The following is a 20770-nucleotide window of genomic DNA, read 5'->3' on the forward strand; positions in this document are numbered from 1 at the left end:
TGCTGACCTTAACATGCCTTTTAAATGCTTCTAATAAACTAGTTGCAAATAAAATTGCGGACCAAATTTATAATGCTGCTTATGCTGAATTTTAAAACCCCAGAACTATATTAGGCAAACTCATTATCCTTTAGGTGGAAATAATAAAATAATTATTTTGTGATAAAACTGAAATTCTTAAATATGTATGTGTATTATAAGATTAAAGCTATTAAAAGAAAATTTGCTTAGCAAAAATATTTTCTTGAAATAGATCTAATTGTTTTTGATAATTGAAATGAAAAGTAATTTTAGTTTGTCTCATCTGCCCTGTCATGATTGACATTTAAATTTGTTTTCCTACTATACATATTAGTGGCAGTGGTATGTGGCTGAACTGTAAGTACTCTCATATAAAATAATCCTTACCACAGATTGTCTTCTATTTTTTGTAATTTCAGTTATATATTTTTAATTGTTAGGTTAAACATATGCTGTGATTGCTATAGTGCAGGTTATCAGTCATGTTCCTTAAAATAGGAATAAAGGTGATTTGATGCTTTGAACCTGAGTTGCCCTAAAAATCCATTCACTTTTTTATTGACTGGATGTAATTTAAAATTCAGCTTAGGCTGTTGACATCACTGGAGAATATAAAGGGTTGCATATTTATCTTTAAGGTTCATCAGGAGAAACAGCATTTAGAGCAACAGATCATGGATCTGAAAGTGACAAGCAATTTAGAAAGGTAAGTGTAAAAGAGAATTCTTCATGTAGGTAGCCTTTAAAGATTTTTTTTAAAGTTTTTACATCTTTGGAAGAATTTAAAATGATAATATCTGAGGAGCAAATACAAAAACATCCAAGTAGAGATATTGTTACTAGTCTTAGTGCAAAGTACAAGGTATTATGTGGCAGTTCTGGAAATATAGTTGAGAGCCCATTTCTTTGAAATATATTCTGTGAAATATTAGTTTCAAGTGTTGTCCCCAAGAAAGAGTTTTATTGTTAAGTGTGTCGGGCAGGGGGAGGAGGGAGGAGGCTTGTTTAGACAAAGCAAGCAGACTACTTTTCTCTAGGACTTCTCACTGTAATATACTCATGCACATTGTGAATTTCCAAGCAGTCAAAGCATACAATGTTTTCCCGAATTATTTGTCAACAGAACCCTTTTGCTCACGGAACATCTTACAGGGGCTAGATTTCACTTTAGGGAGACTAGAAGGGAATAGGAAGTGGGTTATTAGGAAATAAATCAATTCCCTGATATTGATAGTTAACAAAGTTATGTATGGGGTTATTTACACTGTGTTATTTTGAATGCATATTCATTAACAAAATCCATATGAAAGTTACAGGAGAATTGCTAAGATAGAATAACATGCATTGCTCTGTATTTATAATACTCAACATATTTACCTGATGTTTTCTGAGTCTTCACTTTCTTCTTTCTTTTGGAATTGGTAAAATAAGTGATTCCTTGAAAATTTTTTTCTAAATAATACCTAGATAAATAGATTTATAGAAAAAAATATTGTATGAATGTTTTAACATTAAATATGGAGCATGTAATTTTTATACTGAAAGATACTGTAGTTTTAATACATCAAAGAAATAATTTTATGTTTATTTTGGAAGTAGGAAGAAGACATAATTTCTACGAATAGATTTTCATCTCTTTCTTTCCCTGTTCTTCAACTTTGAACTTTTTACATTATATTCTAAATTTTAATTATATTTCAAAAGATTTTTTTCTTTTGCCTTTTAATTTTATCTTTTGGAGAAAAATGTATGTCAAAATGTATGTATGTGTATTTGTCTTTTGATTTGATTTTTTTTTTTTTTTTTTTTTGAGACAGAGTCTCGCTCTGTCACCAGACTGGAGTGCAGTGGCTTGATCCTGGCTCACTGCAACTTCCGTTTTCCAGTTTCAAGCAATTCTCCTGCCTCAGCCTCCCGAGTAGCTGGGACTACAGGCACACACCACCACGCCCGACTAATTTTTTGTACTTTTAGTAGAGATGGGGTTTCACCATGTTGGCCAGGATGGTCTTGATCTCTTGACCTCGTGAACCGTCCGCCTCGGCCTCCCCAAGTGCTAGGATTACAGGCGTGAGCCACCGCGCCCGGCCGATTTGATCTTTTTTGACACTCTTTTGCATTGACATTATTTTAATCAAAGTACACTCTTTAACGAAAGGACATCCTTGATTGTTCATGCTACTGGGGAAAAAAGAATTTAAGTAGAAATCAGCCTAATATTTATGGCTTATTTTGAGTGAAGGCCTTGGCCCTTAAGGCAAGTAAATTTAATGTGGAGAGAAGAGCTAATCTAATGGGGAGAAGGAAGCTTTGTTACAGGTATGGTAGTATGGTTCTTTGAGTGACAAGATTTGTTTGGCAAATTGGTTAGGAGAGATTTGTATGTCTGCTTTCTCTCTGATATGGCCTGGGATCACTGTGGTGAATGAATGAAAAACCTGTTTCAGGGCCTGACTCGGGTAATTTCCTTAAAGCCCTGCTAAGGTCATAAATGAATAATCAGTAATTGAACAGAACCTCTGCAATAGAGAAGAAGCCAGAGAATTATTTTTGGAAATTTATATTTACAGATTTTATTTTATGCAATATACATGAAAGTAAATTTATTACATTATGTTCTGATTTACTCCTTACTTGTTCTAATTTGCTTGACAGTAAATGCCCTCGTAAACTATTTTTTTTAACTTTTTCTCAATTTATGGTGTTTATTTTGCCCATTAAAGACTTACTAATTATATTTTTCAACTATTTGTTATCATACTGAATCTGGATTTGTAATTAAGCTACTTTCATTACAGTTTAAGTCAAATTATAGCAAATGCTACTGTAAAAATTTACCACCCAAAAATGTTTCTCAAGCCCTAACTGATGTTTTCAAATTCTATTATTAATAATATGCAGCATTATGTTTGCAAAGCTTGGCTGTTACCTGTGATGCTTGAGAGTAATTAGGCGCTCAGCTAAGATGCAGATAAACTCACTAATTTTGAGACTTGTATACAAATTGATGGTTGAATGTAAGCATTCAGAGACCTTAGCTTAGCAGTACCCTTATTGAAATCACTCAGACATCAAGTTTATAAATGTGGGCAATAATCATAGGTCATAGGGTGGCATCCAGGGTTTAGCTGAATTCTTTTTTAACTGGTTCAGTCTGAGGTCTGAAAGCCCCAGATTTAAAATAGTAGTTAGGGTTTGAAGCCGTCAAGTATTAGTTTAATGGTTGTCAGGTTTGTAACAAAGTTTCTGGGTAAACTTCTACTAGAAATGTAAAAGTATATGTGAATCAGCTTTTTAAAAAAAGTAATAATTGAAAAATATTTATACAATTAGAACTAAAGAAAAGGTCTGTCCTTTCTAATAGGAAAACACATCTGGAGAGGTGCTGGCAAATAGCAGAACAGTTAGGACCATTCAAGGTCAACTGAAGTGAAAGTGACAGAGAGTTGAGGGGAACACAGATAGTTTGACTTGAGTCAGACAAATAAACAACATGATGAACTACCTGTGATTCCCAGCCTGGGGTTACTGCCAGAGTTTGAGGAGTCCAAAAAAATCTACAAAAAGCATGCATTTTCACATAATGCTGTACAGGCTAAATGCTTACAAGTTTATTTGGTTTTGCTTGGATTTATATCCATTTAGTTTGTGGACACTATTTATGTCATGTTGATCAAAAGTTTTGATATGATTTGATTAATAAAACACTGAAAAAATAGTAAAACCAACCCTGTTTAACCTTACACTACTATATTGAGGTATGATTGACATACATTAAAACCACTTCTTACTAAATGCTTCTTGTTAATCAAAAATCTGAAAACTTATGTCCACTGGAGGAAAAGAGACATAGCCCTTGATGTGAACTGAATATTCTTGAGACTTGGAGACCTTCAGAACTACCTGAAGACAAATTGAAGTGCTGCCTACTTTAGAGAATTGATGGACTAATTTGATTTGGGACTCAGCAGATTTCTGTATTATCAGTCATCATATATACAGGTGACAAGACCACGTAGTTCATATCCTTCTTTTAGATTCTATAAGATTATTGTGTTCCAGTGAAATTGATTTGCAGAATGAGACATTTTATTTTTTGTGCTTTTGTCTATCATGTTTCTGATTGGTCATAAGAATCTTAAAGAAGTAAGGAATATGGCCATTCTTAAGGTAACAAGCACATTTATAATTTATGGAAAAATATTTGAAGGACCTTTTAATGGACCAAGTCATGAAAAGTAGTAGTATTGCTTTAAATATAGTTATTAAATAATACGTTAATGTTCTTTCTTCCAACCTATTACTCTCATTCTTAATTTTATGATTTCTGTTGTACCTCGCAGCTGAAGTCTCTTTTTTTCCCTGCATGTTTAGTTTTCACTCATCCTTACAGCACAGCTCAATTGTCACCTTCATGAAGCTTTCCATAACCTTCATAACTTCATTAATGTACTCTTCTCAGTGTGTAAAACACTTGCCGTATGAAACACTATTTATTTTGGCTTGCATATTTACTATTTAATGGGCCATTTCTGTCACTAAATCTTTTTCTCATAGCACCTGGGATAGTGTTTTGTTCTTTGTAAAAGCAGTTGACTGATTTAACTCAGTAGAGCAGAGCCTGATTAAATAAATCTGGTTGATGCCAACAAAATTTTGGTCCCCTAATTTTTTTTGCTCTGATTACCTGTAAATTCTCCTTGGGCTTCATATTTGGCAACTGTTGAAGAGAACAAGGCTGTAAAATTAGTTCATGTACTTTATGTTCTGAATTGGAATTAAGTATTGTTGCTTGGGTAGGATTTACATTTCTGGCATTTCTTATGCAACAAATGATGTAGTAACTGGAAATCCAAGTTCACAGTGCTGGTAGATTCCATGTCTTCTGAGGACCCATGGCTTCATAGATGATGCCTTCTCCCTGTATCCTCATGTAGCAAAAAGGGCTAGGCAGCTCTCTGGCCTTTTTTTTTGTAAGGCCAGTAACTCCAGAACCTGCATGACCTCATCACCTTCCAAAGGCGCTGTCTCTCAATACTATCACATTGTGGGGTTAGGTTTCAACATAGGAAATTGTGGGGGACAATAGTATAATATTTCAAGATTACCTAAAATCTTTTCTACCAAACTCATTCACTTTTAGCACAGTATTTTCATTTGATATTTTGGTTTCTGGAGTTATTACTAATTTTCTTGATATGATGTTATAATTTTTAAAAAACTGAGGACATTGTACATGAAATGAGACTGACATAAGAAAACTGACTCAGAAATGGAGATTGAAAAGAAGAGAGATGAGAGATTGAGATCTGCAGTGTCAAATTGACAATAGCGAGGAGTCAGGAGATGTTTAGAGACTACATCATCTGTGATTACTAATTATTATTTATTGTTATTTATAAATACTACTATATTTTATATATCATACTGTTTAAAAAATTATTTGTGTACCATTTCTTGAAAGAAAAATGTCTAAGCTTGGGAAAATATTTATTGAAAAATGCAGTTTGTACATCTGAGGAGTGTTCTCGCCCAGTAGATACATACATTTCTTCCTCTTCCTGTTCCACCTTCTTCCTGTTCCACCCTCTTCCCGCTCCATATGGCCTTACCCTAGAGGCTATGTGGCATCACTTGGTATTTAGGGTAAGACTGATACACAAAATCAGAGAAAGATAACCTTCTTGGTATAAGTGTAGTATAATGTAGATAGCTTTTCTATGTCTAATTCTTGTTTTCTTCCTACTTTTGCAAGAGGTTAATTTCAGTTAATTTCAAGTATCTTTACATAATAGTGCTTCAGTAACAGGCTTGGAAGGAAAGTGACATGTCCCTGGAGTGTTTTCTTGAAATCTAATAGATTATTGCAGTTTTTACCATGCATTTGTATATATAAAAATAAAAAAGCATTGTGTGCCGCATAGATGCGAGTAAGAAGTGTGGAATATTTTCTCACTGCTTTGAGATTTTATAAATTAGACTACTGGTGGTATGTAAATACAGCAGGTACACCACTATATAAACCAACATAGGAAGCCTTCTTTAAAGGGAATTGTTTGAAAAATTTAAACACTTGGATGATTTGGAGAAAGGGGTATGATAAATGACCAAATGAATGAAAATTAGTGAGGTTACTCTTTCTGCTTGATAAAGCAGTGATTTTTTTAAAAGGTAAAAATTATGAGAATGAGAAGGGTAGTAGTTGGCATTATCTTTCTTTAATAGGTTTGTTAATGATCATAAAACTGATTTATTTAAAGACATGTCTTTTTATAACTATATTTTATACTAGTATCCGGAAACAAATGTTGAATTTCACTTGTCATGTGAAAAATCAACTAGTTTTATCCTTTGGTTTATAGTAAATCAACCAGTTTCATTTATTGTCTAATACTGGCAATGATCACAGCCTAATGTATCAAAACTAACAAACAGAATAAAATTCTCCAAATTATATCCAAATTTTAAGAGACTTTCTAATTATATACAATAAAATTTTTTTGGCAGTCATTTTTTTAAAACTCTGAAACTATTTAAAACTCCTAATTTAGAATATCTTAATAAACAGTCATTTTCCTCTTTTTTAAGTGGGTAAAAATTGAGTCCATTGTTTTCCCAGAACACTATTATTATACAAATTAAGTTCTTACCTCGTTCATTAGAACTTTATTTTTTTTAGGATTTCTAATTAAGAAAACATTAGGCTTGTAACATTGTCAAATCTTAGTTGTCTTTTCTCCACATTTTTTGAGGTCGATTACTAATATGCCAATAGTTGATAAAACCATGCAGGAAATGACATATATTTTATTATGATGCCACATGTGAATATGCTGTAATTAAAATTTTTGTCAATGTACCATTTTATAATTATGAAATGGAATGAATTTTAGAAATAGAAAAGGTGATTTTTTTGTGTGTGTGCATAGGTCCAAACTGGTTTTTGTTTTCATTTCAAATTTTCATAATAACTATATTGTCTCCATATCTTAATTGTGTTCTTTTATAGTACTTTTGTTGAGTAATTTGTATATGCTTGGCTGTATTCTCAGAGGCTATTTCTATTTAATGTCATAACAGCTCAGAAAAAGTGAAAATTCGATCAGACTAGTTATTTGATACTATATATGAAGTCAAATCAGAACATGAAACATTACCTTTTAATTTAAAAAGAGAACCCTAAATTTTAATCAAATGTATGCAGAGGCACATAGAATATATGACTTAATGTAAAACCTTGATTAACTTGATGCTGAAAAATTGTTTCTAGGGACTTTAACCTTTACTTGAAAAAATGAAATATCAAGAAAAATTATTAAAAATAATAATTTGATAATAAGTAAGCTATTATGATCTTCAGTCAGTCCTGTGAGAATCATGGTTGAGAATTAGAAAATTTAGACCAGTGGCCAGGCGCGATGGCTCACGCCTGTAATCCCAGCACTTTGGGAGGCCGAGGCGAGCGGATCACGGGGTCAAGAGATCGAGATCATCCTAGCCAACGTGGTGAAACCCCGTCTCTACTAAAAATACAAAAAATTAGCTGGGCGTGGTGGTGCGTGCCTGTGGTCCCAGCTACTCGGGAGGCTGAGGCAGGAGAATTGCTTGAAACTGGAAAACGGAAGTTGCAGTGAGCCAGGATCGTGCCATTGCTACTCCAGCCTGGCGATAGAGCAAGACTCCGTCTGAAAAAAAAAAAAAAAAAAAAAAAAAAAAAAAAAATCAATTTAGACCAGTGAGATCAACACTATTTTAAAAAATCAGTATTTTTTCTGCATATTTTTTATATATCTGGCTCATATTATTTAGCACTTATTATTGCACTCTTCTTTTCACTTTTTAAACTATGCTGTTTTATTTTTCTGAGACATCTGATTTACTAAGGGGGAAAATGGAAATGTAGTACAGAGCCCCAGGGTATGACAGCTCTAAAGATACATGAGTTTCCATTTCTGTTTTAAGTTAACCATCCCTCCCTATCTTACATATCTGTTCCTTTGTTGCACCCTTTGGTTTAACATTGTTCTCCTCCCCAATTTCCTCTTCTCCTCATTGTAAACTCATGGCAGGGTCTGCTTGGTGAGCTCATTCTCTTACAACAACAAATTCAAGAGCATGAAGAGGAAGCGCGCAGAGCCGCTGGCCAATATAGCACGAGCTATGCCCAACAGAAGCGCAAGGTGATGGTTGGTTTAAGGGGGCTACCAATATGTTCACACTAATCAGCCATTTCTGCCAAGATCATGTCGCCTTAATCCATTCATGGACTCCAATTATAAGAAATTATTTTTGACAAAGTGAAAATAGAAAAGATACATCTTATAAATATGTAACTTTTCTGGAGTGGATAGTGTAGGAAAAGCCAAAAGTAACAACCTAATCATGGGAATTTTGGTTTCTGAAAGTTAGATTATCTGTGGGGGTCTCTGTGTTTATATTTAGAAGAAAATTAGGACTTGCTGTTTATGTAGTCCAGTTATTGAGTCACCTTAAGTGTGTAGGCATCTTACCTATCTACTTGTTCCCCAAGTTTTTATTTCTAAAATGCAAAGGATTGCTGTAGATGACCAGTTTACACTAAAGAAAAACATTTATTATTTGTTTTAGCTAAAGTATATCAACAGGGAACATTCACTTCTTATAGAAAAAAATTATTTTGACTTTTGGGCAAAAGCATGTAGTTCTTACATACTTTTATGATAAACTCATTGAATACGTTTTTCACATTAATCAATAAAGTGAGCCAAAATAAGTTCTCACCTTGGACTGCTGAGGGATTAAACACTGGAAATTTGATATAATTCCGGTTACTAAAGAACAAGTTCTAATAAAAGCGTAAGTCTACACCAATATGTAGATATTGGTGCAATCATCAGATTCTTAAAAATATGATTTTGATGGTTAGGTAATCCCACAATGTAGATCCCAAAGTTCATGTTTGGAAGAGACTTTTAGGTCAAAGTGAAATAAGTGTTATGAATTTAAAATTATACTCTGAGATCTTGAAATCAGCTAATTATGTTACATCTTATTAGATCAGAGAAGTTTTGAAGTTATATACAAACCTTAGGAAAAAACATTAAGTCATATAATTCTTGTAGATTCTGATTTTTAAATCAACCAATATTATAGATAATGATTTGGTGCAGTAATTCTGCTGGCTAACCTTATCTCATTTGGTGGTGGTTAATACTTTAGAGTACTTACCATAGTTTCATTTATTTTTTCAGCATCACTTCCTGGCTTTTCTCAATTCCATGGCTGTGGAATCAATTCCTATATATTATTTAGCATCGGTGAGCAAAAGTATAGGTAGAAAAAGAAAAAAAGTTAGTTTCCTCCATGGTTAAAGTAGATGTGTTAAGTCAAGGAGGACTTATTTTAAATGGTACTTTAACAATCCCTGTTCTATATACTGAGTATTTCATTTAAATAGCCTAACAAATTGAATGCTTAGGCTGAGCCATCCATACATTAGTTTTGTTACAGAAAGAAGGGAAAGGAGCAAGTATGTTGTGATATATTACTTAGAAATAAGAATGTGGCTGTAGTTACATATTGTTCTTAAATTTTTTTCGTAAGACAGCTTGAAATGAGTCCTATAGACCTGCCATTTAACATTCTAAGATATGACTTAAGATTAATGATGAGCTTTTGAATGTGACAGTTCAGGAGAGATCCGTAATGAATACTGATTCATTTTCTGCATTACTCAAAGCTAATGTTCATTTTAAACCTACTTTACTAGTCTTTATTTGGGCTTGGAGATGTTATTCCCATTTCTGATATTTATTGGATTATCCATTTAACCCTTTTATACCTCCCTTTCCAATTAGAGACTGGTAAGACTCAACCCTACAGAGTACCAAACAGGGCTTGTTCCTGCCCGCACTGTAGTTGCCTTGAGGGAAAGTAAATGGGACTTTAAAAGTAATGTGTGCTCTTTTATAATGAAGTCATCCCTCTTACTATCACAAAAGACTGTTACCTTACTTTATCCTCCACTCCTTTCCCCCTGGAATTACTACAGAGATGACTTTTCAGTTCTTCACTGCCGTAATGATCAAAATCCTAATTCATGGGATTTTTATCATTCCAGGCATGTGAAGTTTACTCGATGCACAAAACCATAAGACTTTTTGTTGCTTTTTAATTGTTGTTTCTCCCTTATCTTCTTGAAAGTCTAAGTAGAGCATCATTTTTGGTAGCAGTAGCAACTAATAAATTTTCCCTGTATCTTCTAAGCAAAAGAGCTCAAGCAGAGACATAAGATTAAAACTACACTGGTAGTTTTGCCTCCTATGGTTATGTTCATATACATAGAAATTTTTACAATGGCTTTTTATATATGTATTTCAGAATGGCCTCAATGGCTTTAATAGGAAGAAATACTTGAAATTTTTATATTAGGCTTGGTTTTGTGAGGAGCTAGTAAAGGTTCTTCTCTTTCAGCTTTAGCTTGTTTCTGCGGAGGATTCCGCTCTTTCTCCATCAGTTTCATAGCCCTGGAATTGTAGAAAAGCTCTGGTTTCAAGACCTTGATAACCATTTCTGTCAGGGTGAGTTTTAAATTTATTTCATAATGCAAACAACATAGTGAACAACAGGACATGAACTTGTTCTTGTTGTAAGCGGATGAACTTTATCAGTAAAGCACATCAGAATAAAATATACCCAATTGCTAGTTAAGACCTAGAGTGACAGACTGAAAATAGCTTGTGTTATTCTCTTAAGAAAATACATAAAAATTACCTCATCAATCTTTAATGTTTGTTTTATAAATCTAAAGGTTTTTATCTTGTTTCCTAGGAAATATTAGTTCTAGTTTTTTAATCTACCACCAGCTATCTTTTAATATAACATCAAGATTAATTGTGATGTTCTATTAAACTAAATGGAAAGAGAATATGCTGATAAACTATGCATGAGTTATTATTCATTGTACCAGAAAGGCAAATGATACATGTAAATACTCCTAAAAATCCAAATTTATAAAAATCTTAACAGTTGTGATCATTGAATACTACTAATCTAGCATAGAAATTATGTTTGTAGTATTCTACTAACCTTATATTAACTTTTTTTTTTTTTTTGGGAGACTGAGTTTCGCTCTTGTTGCTCAGGCTGGACTGCAGTGTCACAATCTCGGCTCACTGAAACCTCCGCCTCCCTGGTTGAAGCGATTCTCTTGCCTCAGCCTCACAAGTAGCTGGGATTACAGGCATGCACCACCATGCCTGGCTAATTTTGTATTTTTATTAGAGATGGGGTTTCTCCATGTTGGTCAGGCTGGTCTCAAACTTCGGACCTCAGATGATCTGCCTGCCACAGCCTTCCGAAGTGCTGGGATTACAGTCGTGAGCCACCTTGCCCGGCCCATTTTAACTTTTAATATAATCTTTTTATTTTACCAAATTAAGTTAACCTTATAGCCCTTGGCTTATAATAAACATCCTAACATTTTTGTTTAATTGTATTAGTTTTTAAGTTATTGCCCCAGATGTCAAGTAATGTTGGATTTTCTATAATAATTTAGGATATATTGCATGAAGTCGGTTAGTATTTACATTTAAAACTAAAACAATTTATACTAATACCGTTCATACATTTTGTACTAATTTAGCTACAGTTGGATGAATATTTAATGGAACAAAGGAAATCAAAGTACCTTTTAAAATGAATTGGAAATGAAATCCACATAACAATATTTTATGACCACACTGTTACAATGTGATAGCATGCCAAATAATCTTAATGTGGAATTATTTATTTCTTCATTGGTTTTCAAGATTCTGTTCTGTGGTTTGTGGGCTTCTCTCCAACTTGCTTGTCTCCTCACAGTTTAGGAGACTGTTAATAATTCTTGTCCATCCTACACACACTGTCAAAATGAAAAAAGCTTCTATCAGCGTATCTGTGTTTGCTGTACAGGAATGAGAAAACAACTGAAGTTTGCATTATCTTTTTTCTAATTACCAAATCATTTTTGGAGATAATTAGGCATAGCCTTTTAAGAAAAAAAAAGAATATACTTTTTGTTTCTAGCAAAGATTGTCATCTATATTACTAAAATTAAAATTTGGGGAAAATTTTGAGTAAGTATTTAGAAATAGGAATTAAAATAACTTTATGGACAAGACTTATTAATGTCTACTTCAATAAGCAAATTATTTAAAATTTTTTCATGTATATTTACTGCCCTGATGTATTGTGATTGCTTAAATATCCAATGACTGAAGATCAACAAGGATTTAAATGAAGAGGAATATGGATTTAACTTTTTTCTCCCGTGAAATAAGTTCCTATTTACAAGTTTTGATTTTTAGAAATTAGACAGTTATTATTTGTAAAGGCTGGGGATGACAACTAAAGGCTGGGATGACAACTTGTGCCTCTTACCAAGAAGTCAAAGCACAGTTATGTGAATTTGTCATAAATTGCATCATTTTTGTTCTATTTGATTATTATATTTTGTATTTATAATTGTATTGTGACTACTTTAAAACCTTTTATACAGTAAAATTGTTTTTAATATTTTATAATTATTAGCATTAATAACAATTTGAAGTAGTTTTCACAATACCTGTGGGTTTTATTTTTGTTTTATATTCAAATTAATTTTAGTTGCTTTACTTGGCTTCATTGCTATTGATGCATTCTCTGTATTATGAGTTAGCAGATCTTTCCTTGGAATTGAATTTAAAAGCAACCATTTGGCTCCACTTAAGTTTCTGAAAATGCAGCTTTTCCTTTGCATTTATTATATACTTTGCTATTTATGGTGCAGAAATGGATACAATACAGAAATATTTCCTTAAAAGATACACTATGACCAATGAGCTTTTTAAATAGCTGTAAACAGTAACATGTATTTGACTTCTCAAAACAAATTTCTGGAGGGATATCAATGCTATATTTCCCCCAAATACATGAGTCCCTACACTTTAGTACAAAACAACTTCTGAAGAATTTAGTAACCGTATGTGTTGACCTCTTATTTTTCTAATTAGTCTTTCATAAGAAATGACTAGAATGGCAACAGGAAAATGATTGCCTTTTACAGTTTTTATTTCTTAATATAAAATTTTGGTGAACTATTTTTATTGAATACAGGTATTTTTTTTTAAATCACTTGATTTAAAATTACTTTGATTAAAGGTACATGTAAAGTCAGTTGTTTTTAACTCTCAATACTTATCAAAATAATTTAACTTGCTGTACATTCTGCATGACCTAATTCTGTTCAACTAAAATTATTTTAAACGTTTAGGTGTCAGACAAAGAGAAAATTGACCAACTTCAAGAAGAACTTCTGCACACTCAGGTAATTGTGATGTCTAGGAAAAACTTTGGACCTTTAAAAATTATTTTCTAATAGAACTTTGGTGATATGGACATTTATTTTCTCAACAGAGCAAAATTTGGAATGTTTAATGTTAGAACTTTATTATCAATGGATGCAAAAGCTAATTGAGAAGGAATAATGACAGAACTAGATAAGTGTGGAGTTAACTCATTTATGTGTAAAAATCCATTTTGAGTGAATCTTATACTTCTAATTTTAAAGAAAAACTATTACAAAAGGCAGAAAGTAGTTTGTTCTTATATAAACTTATGCTTGCATTTTTACATCAATAAGCTAATACAGATAAAGCAATTTGAATTGAGTCTACCACGTCATTCTAGTGCTCTCTCGGGAACCTTACTTTGCTTCGAGAGTCTGAAAGCAGTCAGACAATGCTTTTCTAAAGCTCTTTCTGGCACTACTTAGGAAAGCTATTTTCTTATAGTTGGTGATTAAGTTATTGTTTTAAGGACCTATTTTGTGCAATGTAGTAAGTAGGTAGCATTATAATATAAAATTACCCTATCATTCAGTCATCAGTTTTTCTATATAGGTAACAATAACATTAAATAATTAACTTATTTTTTAAAGTTAAAAGAATTGCTATCAGCTGGGCATGATGGCTCATGCCTGTAATCCCAGCACTTTGGGAGGCTGAGGCAGGAGGATCACTTGAGCCCAGGACTTTGAGACCCTTGGGCAACCCAGAGAAAACCCGGTATCTACAAAAAAATTTAAAAAAATTAGCCGAATGTGGTAGTTCATGCCTGCAGTCCCAGGAGCTTGGAAGGCTAAGGTGGGAGGATCATTTGCACCCCTGGAGGTCAAGGCTGCTGTGAACCTTGATTGCTCCCTGGGCAACAGAGCAAGACTGTCTGGGGAAGAGTAAAAACGTAGAAAGAAAAAGAGTGAATCTTGGATCTCTTTTTTAAAAAAGGTAAAACAGCTACAGGTTGAGTAACTTTTATCTGAAATGTTTGGGGCCAGAGTGTTCTGGATTTCAGATTTTTGAATTAGGGATAATCATTGTATATTTTGAGTCACAGGTTTCTTTGGTATCTATTTATTGAATCTCATACCTCACTATACACTAGACTCAACTGTGCTCTGAGTGGCACTATATCTATGTTTTTAAGGCTTCCTAGCCACGTGATTCCAATCTGCAACCAGGGGCTAAGAATCACTGGTCACAAAGTATAGTCTCTGGATCAGTAGCACCCTTACCTTGGAGCTTGTTAGAAATGTACATTCTTGTGCATTCCCGTACCTAGCTGAAGAATCAGAAACTTCTGGGAGTGAAACCCAGCAGTCTGTTTTTAAAAGCCCTCGAGGTACTTCTGATGCATTCTAAAGTTGGAGAATTATTGTTCCTGAGCTTTGAGAGACAGCCCAATAGCACATTTCTTCAGGATGGTTACAAATGGGCATCTGTACCAAAGAATGTTTCCATCCCCAGAAAATGAAGACTCTAAAATTGATTTTGTGTTTACAAAGAAATGAGCCAGTAGAAATTCTGCCCTCTTATATATCCCTTGATATAAATCCTTCAATTTGTGCAGTTTTAACTGTCAGCCACTAGGTGTTGATATACTATATTATGGAGAATTCATTGGTTTGTATACATCAATGATGCCCAATAGAAATATGCAAGCCACCTGTGTAATTTTTAATTTTTACATCAAAAAGAGTAAAAAGAAATATGGAATTAATAATATATTTAACCCAGTCTATCCCAGATAGTATCATTTCAACATGTTATCGGTATAAAAACATTAATGAGATATTTTACACTTACAGCACAATCTCACTTCAGACCAGCCACATTTCAAGTGCTTGATAAGTGCATGTGGCCAGTAGCTGCCATATTAAGCAACACAAATCTAATCCTTAGCTACTACCAGAATTTTGTTATGTATAGTCTTACTAAATACAAATGAATAAGTTTATGTAAAAATACATTTATAATAGAGTCTAGCCAGTACTTCTACCTGCCTCATGCTATGTATTGTTCAATTACATATGCATTCTTTTAATTTGGCTTGAGTTGGACTTTCTGTAAGGATAGAACCATGATTTCCTGTTACTTACTTTGTTCTTGAAAGATTCCAATAACCTTAAAAAATTATAAGGAATATTTTCTATTATAAAAGACATGATATTATAAGTTGAACATAAACATTCTGCTGGTTGTAGAAAGGGGCAATTTTTAATAGTTTTCTCTACATCGTTAATGTTTAGAGAAGAAATAAAAGCTAGGAAAACAAATTAGAAAGGATTAGATTTATTTGAGAAGGAAAAGGTGTAGCCAAGCAACTACTTTGACAAAAAAAAAAAAAAGAAAAAAGAAAAAACCTGTTTAGACATACTAATCTTATTTAAAAATCTGTTTTTATATCAATCTTTTAAATATTAATTTATTATCTCTGGACATGGAAATAAAACGTATAAGAGTTTGAGCCTCTGACAGACCTCTCTTCAAAACCCTGCTCCTCTTCTAGGTGGCTTTAGGCAGGCTGTCAGGTATTCCTCATTGTATATTCTTGTCTGTGAAATTCTTGCTTTATGGGGTTTCTGTGAAGGCTAAGGGAGGTAATGTGTTTGCAACACTTAGTAAAGAGTCTGTCACATAATGCATGCTCAGGTACTGCTAGCTATTATTATTTTGTAACATCTTAATTAAAACATAAAATAATATGTAGAATGGGAAGAATTTGAATTTTTGTCAAATGGCCCTGTAATGTGAAGACTTAAAATTTTGATATAATAGGAAATATTTCTTTCTAGAATGTACTTAAGAACTGCTTCTTTAAATTCTTACATTTTTAGTATTTTAAAATAATTTTTTCCATGTGAGTAGCAAGGAATTTTCCAAATGAAATTCTTAATTATGATAGAAAATTACAATGATTTCCACTGTTTGTGTGAGATAATAGTCATTGTTTATTTTATTCTCAATGTTTTCATAGATGCTTTTAAAATGTAATACATTTTAAATAGCAATTACGACTTCAAGATTTTGGAAGATTTTAATTTAGATTTAATACTATTTTATAACCCATCTTTTTCTTATATAGTTACACTTAATATTTTGTTGCAGTTAAAGTATCAGAGAATCTTGGAACGATTAGAAAAGGAGAACAAAGAATTGAGAAAATTAGTATTGCAGAAAGATGACAAAGGCATTCATCATAGAAAGCTTAAGGTATTTTAAGTTTATCTTAACCTGTTTATTCTCAAAACTTTACCATTGTGTATAAATAGTATACCAATAGTATAAAACATTGTGTGTTCACCAGTACCGGTTTTTAAGGAGCCGTACAGTATGCTGTCATCCTTTTCTTTCTAACCTAATGTCCTTAGAGGATGGAGGGTCTTTTCCTATATTAACACATTTTACAAGTTTTAGTCTCCAAATATTTGTTTTATACTATGCCTATAAAATCTTTATACTTTTAAGAGTTATTTCATGGGAATCAGTTTATTTTTCTGAAATATCTAGCTTCTCTCTCTCGCTCTCTCTCTCTCTTTCTCTCTCTCTCTCCATATATATGTATATATATCTTAACTTTTACATCTATAAAATCAGAAGTGTTAATTGATGGACATGTAACTTATCATCATTGGTTTACTTGTATGCCAGTGAATGATTAGGCCACTTTCTTCAGTTTTTTAAAAAAAATTAACACTTTTCTTCTAAGGAGAGCTTTCTTAGGCATTGTAAAGAACTTTTGAAAAAGTGTATGCTGGTATTATTATCATCAGCACATTGGTGAACTTATTTATCAATAAATTGAGTCTTAGTATTTCCCACCAGACTAAGCCCCATGTGCTAAATTGAATTGAAACAATTCTTTTAATTTAATCTCATATAAGTAAGCAGCGTTTATATGTAGCAAAACTGCAGTAAATCATGGCATATACATTCTGTAGTCAAGGTCCAAAGATAATATAGTTCTAGCTTAACAAACATGCATTAGTAGCTTTGACTCTAAATTGTGACTACACAAAACAGATGGATAACATGACTATTTACAGGTGGCACTTAGTAATTGAGAAAAGTCATTTCCAAGTGCTAATATATGTAGAGTTTACCTCAGAAACAGTGTTTTCTCTCATAAAATGCAGTAGCAATGAACATTTTTTGTTTATTTTTAGGTGGGATTGGCAACTGCTTGCCATTTAATTATTTCTAGGGATTCAGAAATGAAAGGAACCTTAAGCCATCATTTAATGCTAAGCCTGCCTTAGCATTAAAACTTGTCCATAATTATTAAGTGCTTGATGGTACCTCTTTTTTTAAGGCCTGTTTATTTTTTGTTCATTCATTTGTCCAATAATTACTTGAAGCTTGTTACATGCAATGCAAGGCACCATGTTAAACTGACTCTACAGCAAGAAACGATACAGGATGTTTGCCTTTGATACACTCATATTTCAGCCTGCCCAGTAGTCAGTGTATACTTAACCACTCTTACTGGTTTAATAGTCTTCCTGGCTTATTCTTTATTCAGATGCTTGCTTGCATGTGCTCTCTGTCCTCTCTCCTCTTTCTCTCTCATGCATGCCTCAAACTTGGCAAAGAATAATTTCATTGTCAGTTGGTTACCTGACCACCTTATTTTGCCTTTTTGGTGTTAACGGTCTTTCCTTACATTCAGTATTAGCTCATCAGCATTAAGTAGTAATTTCCATCTTATTTAATTAGAATGTTAGGAAATCCTGAATTAATTAATTTTATCAAATCATTATATCTAAATAAACTGAATAAGAAATGGACTTTTAACCTGTACTATTTTAGATTTTACTAGGAAGATGTATTTATGTAATTTGAAAATACAATGATTATGGAAAAACAATTTGAGTTTATCATTTTTTTCTCTTGACACATCCATTATATTTTTTCTTTAATACTTTCACTGTTTTATATTATTATAATTTTTTTAAATTTTTACAGAAATCTTTGATTGACATGTATTCTGAAGTTCTTGATGTTCTCTCTGATTATGATGCCAGTTATAATACACAAGATCATCTGCCACGGGTACGTGAAAAATTGATAGACAGTGAACTTGCCAGTTAGCAAAACAGTAGCAGTTTAGCTTCTTAAAAATTATGTGTAAATATACACATATATATATGTTCTAGATGGAGGCATTTATATTATATATATATAATCTTACATGTTCCAAGTGATGTCTTAAGCAGTATTATTTGACTATTTTAGTTAATTATAAATATAAATAAATATAAGTACTTTATGAGTTACTTATACTTATGTGTGATGAAGAAAGATTTTTGGTGTTATATATTCATAATATTTGTAATATTTAAATACTGAACAGTGGATTAAATTAGCCATATGAGTGATATTTAACCCAATAGGAATGAAAATGTGTTTGTAAAGAGTAAACTAGCTATGGAAAAGATTTATGGAAAGTTAATAACCTGGTTTTAGAAATAGTGGTTTAAATTTGTACAAGTTTTTAAAATAAAAATTAAGATATAAGTAATGGATCCAATTATTGTTTTGCTGTTTATATTTTCAGGGTGCATATATGTATCAATCATCTTTTTTTTTTTTTTGCGGATTTTAAAACATTTCTTCACCTGTAGAAATTTTAAAAGACTAAAAAATTCAGCAGCATTTCAAATAGGTTTACATTTTAATCTGGTATCGGAAATATATGAATAAATCTCCTTTGTTTTGTGGTAAGGTTGTTGTGGTAGGAGATCAGAGTGCTGGAAAAACTAGTGTGTTGGAAATGATTGCCCAAGCACGAATATTCCCGAGAGGATCTGGGGAGATGATGACACGTTCTCCAGTTAAGGTAAGAATATAGGCCATCACAATGAAGTTCCTTAGAAAAGTAACTGCTTCAATGAGATCTGTTCATTCTGCTGAAATGAAGACTTTTAACTAAAGAAAGAATTGTTACATAGTGTTTGGGAACATCCCCAGTGTGGAAATCCGTAGGAGGCACAGCCAGGAGGCCAGTGTGGCAGGAGCTGAGTGAGGGGAGAGTGGTAGGAAAGGAGGCAGAGACTCAGTTGGGAGGCCAGGTTTTGGATCTCATTCTCAATAAGGTAAGAGAGAAGTTAAGAGAATGAGAATATTGGAAGTGGAATCAATGAATATGGATAATTTTCCAGTTTTATTGCAACAAAAGAGCAGAGAAATGAGGCAGTAGCAATTGAATAATGTTGGATTAAGGAAAGGTTTTTAACCCTTTTCCTGTTTAGAAAAAAAAGTACAGTTCATCACCAGTGCTCATTTAATTTTACATAAACATACTCTTTGAACCTGAAGCAAATCTAATTTTCAATGTGAAAGTAAAATACAAAAACTGTTCTTGGAGTTATTTCTAAATAGTGCTAATGTCAGAATCATCTGAATCATCAGAGTCATCTTTTTTAAAAGTCAGATTCGTCAAAGGAATCTTCGGCCAACAACTTTTTAAGAACAATGTAAACATCACACATGGGAATTCTATGTTTTCTAGGATTTGACATTTTCAGCTATTGATGATTACTGTATTTTATAAATATAAATACCACTACTAAAAACAGAATGCTTTAAATAGAATGATGTCTTTTGTTTTCAAAGTCAGTATACTAGAGCCGTGTAAAAATAATCATAAAAGCCAGATATTTTATGGCAAAGTTATCTTGGGGCAAATGCTGCAGCTGCAAGCGTTGCTGGCAAGCATTCTTAGAGCCAACAAGAAAAGGGTTACAGATATTTATATGCTGATTATAATGATCTAATAAAGGGGGGAAAACAATGCAAGAGAGAGGGAAAATTGCAAGGGCAAAGTTACTGAAGTGAAGGAGATTGGGACTTGGTATACTAGTTTATATCTAGGAGCACTGACAATTTCTCCATGGTCACAGGAAGAAGGTATACGACTACAGTCTTTCATTGAGCAGATATTTACTGAATGCTTAATATGTACCAGCGGTGTTCTGGGCAATATGTTGGTAAACAGCAACAACAAAGAAGATCCTTGCCGTAATGGAGGATATGTTCTAATAGAGGGAGACAGACAGTAAACAATAAACATAATAAATAACTAAATGTATAGCATGTTAGAAGGCAATAAGTGTTGTACAAAAAGAAAAAGTGGAGCCAGACAAGGAGAATGGGGGTGCCAGGGTATTTGTAGATTGCATTTTTAAGGTGGCATTTGAACCAAGATTTGCAGAAAGGGAGTAGTCATCTGGATATCCTGTGTTGAGCAAGAATAGCTGACACAAAGCCTCTGAGGTGGCTGTGTGGCTGTCGTGTTCAAGGAATAACAGAGGTCAGTGTGGCTAGGTCAGGGTCAAGAGTAGTAAATGATGACGTTAGAGGAATAATGGAGAGCAGGGAGGAGCAGATCATTAAGGCTTTATAGGCCATTGCAC

The 20770-nt window shown here is 32.9% G+C and overlaps 1 protein-coding gene and 1 long non-coding RNA gene across 9 annotated transcripts in view; one reads left to right on the plus strand and one right to left on the minus strand.

Moving 5' to 3' along the window:
* The window catches only part of OPA1 (OPA1 mitochondrial dynamin like GTPase), a 98767-nt gene that overhangs the window by 20194 nt on the left and 57803 nt on the right, over window positions 1-20770 (plus strand). For 4 of the 8 annotated variants that reach the window (XM_064366931.1, XM_064366932.1, XM_064366935.1 and 1 more), the window contains 6 exons: window positions 660-727; window positions 8091-8201; window positions 13292-13345; window positions 16464-16568; window positions 18321-18407; window positions 19081-19194. In XM_064366931.1, the coding sequence (XP_064223001.1) occupies window positions 660-727; window positions 8091-8201; window positions 13292-13345; window positions 16464-16568; window positions 18321-18407; window positions 19081-19194 (539 nt within the window). The remainder of the gene's footprint in view (window positions 1-659; window positions 728-8090; window positions 8202-13291; window positions 13346-16463; window positions 16569-18320; window positions 18408-19080; window positions 19195-20770) is intronic. The other 4 variants (XM_064366934.1, XM_064366936.1, XM_064366938.1 and 1 more) reach the window with 1 other exon arrangement.
* LOC135270802 (uncharacterized) lies at window positions 415-9333 on the minus strand. The gene is made up of 3 exons (XR_010338948.1): window positions 9229-9333; window positions 1399-1484; window positions 415-701 (listed from the first exon to the last, which is right to left on the minus strand). It is a non-coding gene; the product is annotated as an uncharacterized LOC135270802 (long non-coding RNA).

The sequence above is a fragment of the Aotus nancymaae genome, unplaced genomic scaffold (assembly GCF_030222135.1).
Source record: "Aotus nancymaae isolate 86718 unplaced genomic scaffold, 86718_ANA_hifiasm-v0.15.2.pri h1tg000067l, whole genome shotgun sequence".
Taxonomy (NCBI): Eukaryota; Metazoa; Chordata; class Mammalia; order Primates; family Aotidae; genus Aotus; species Aotus nancymaae.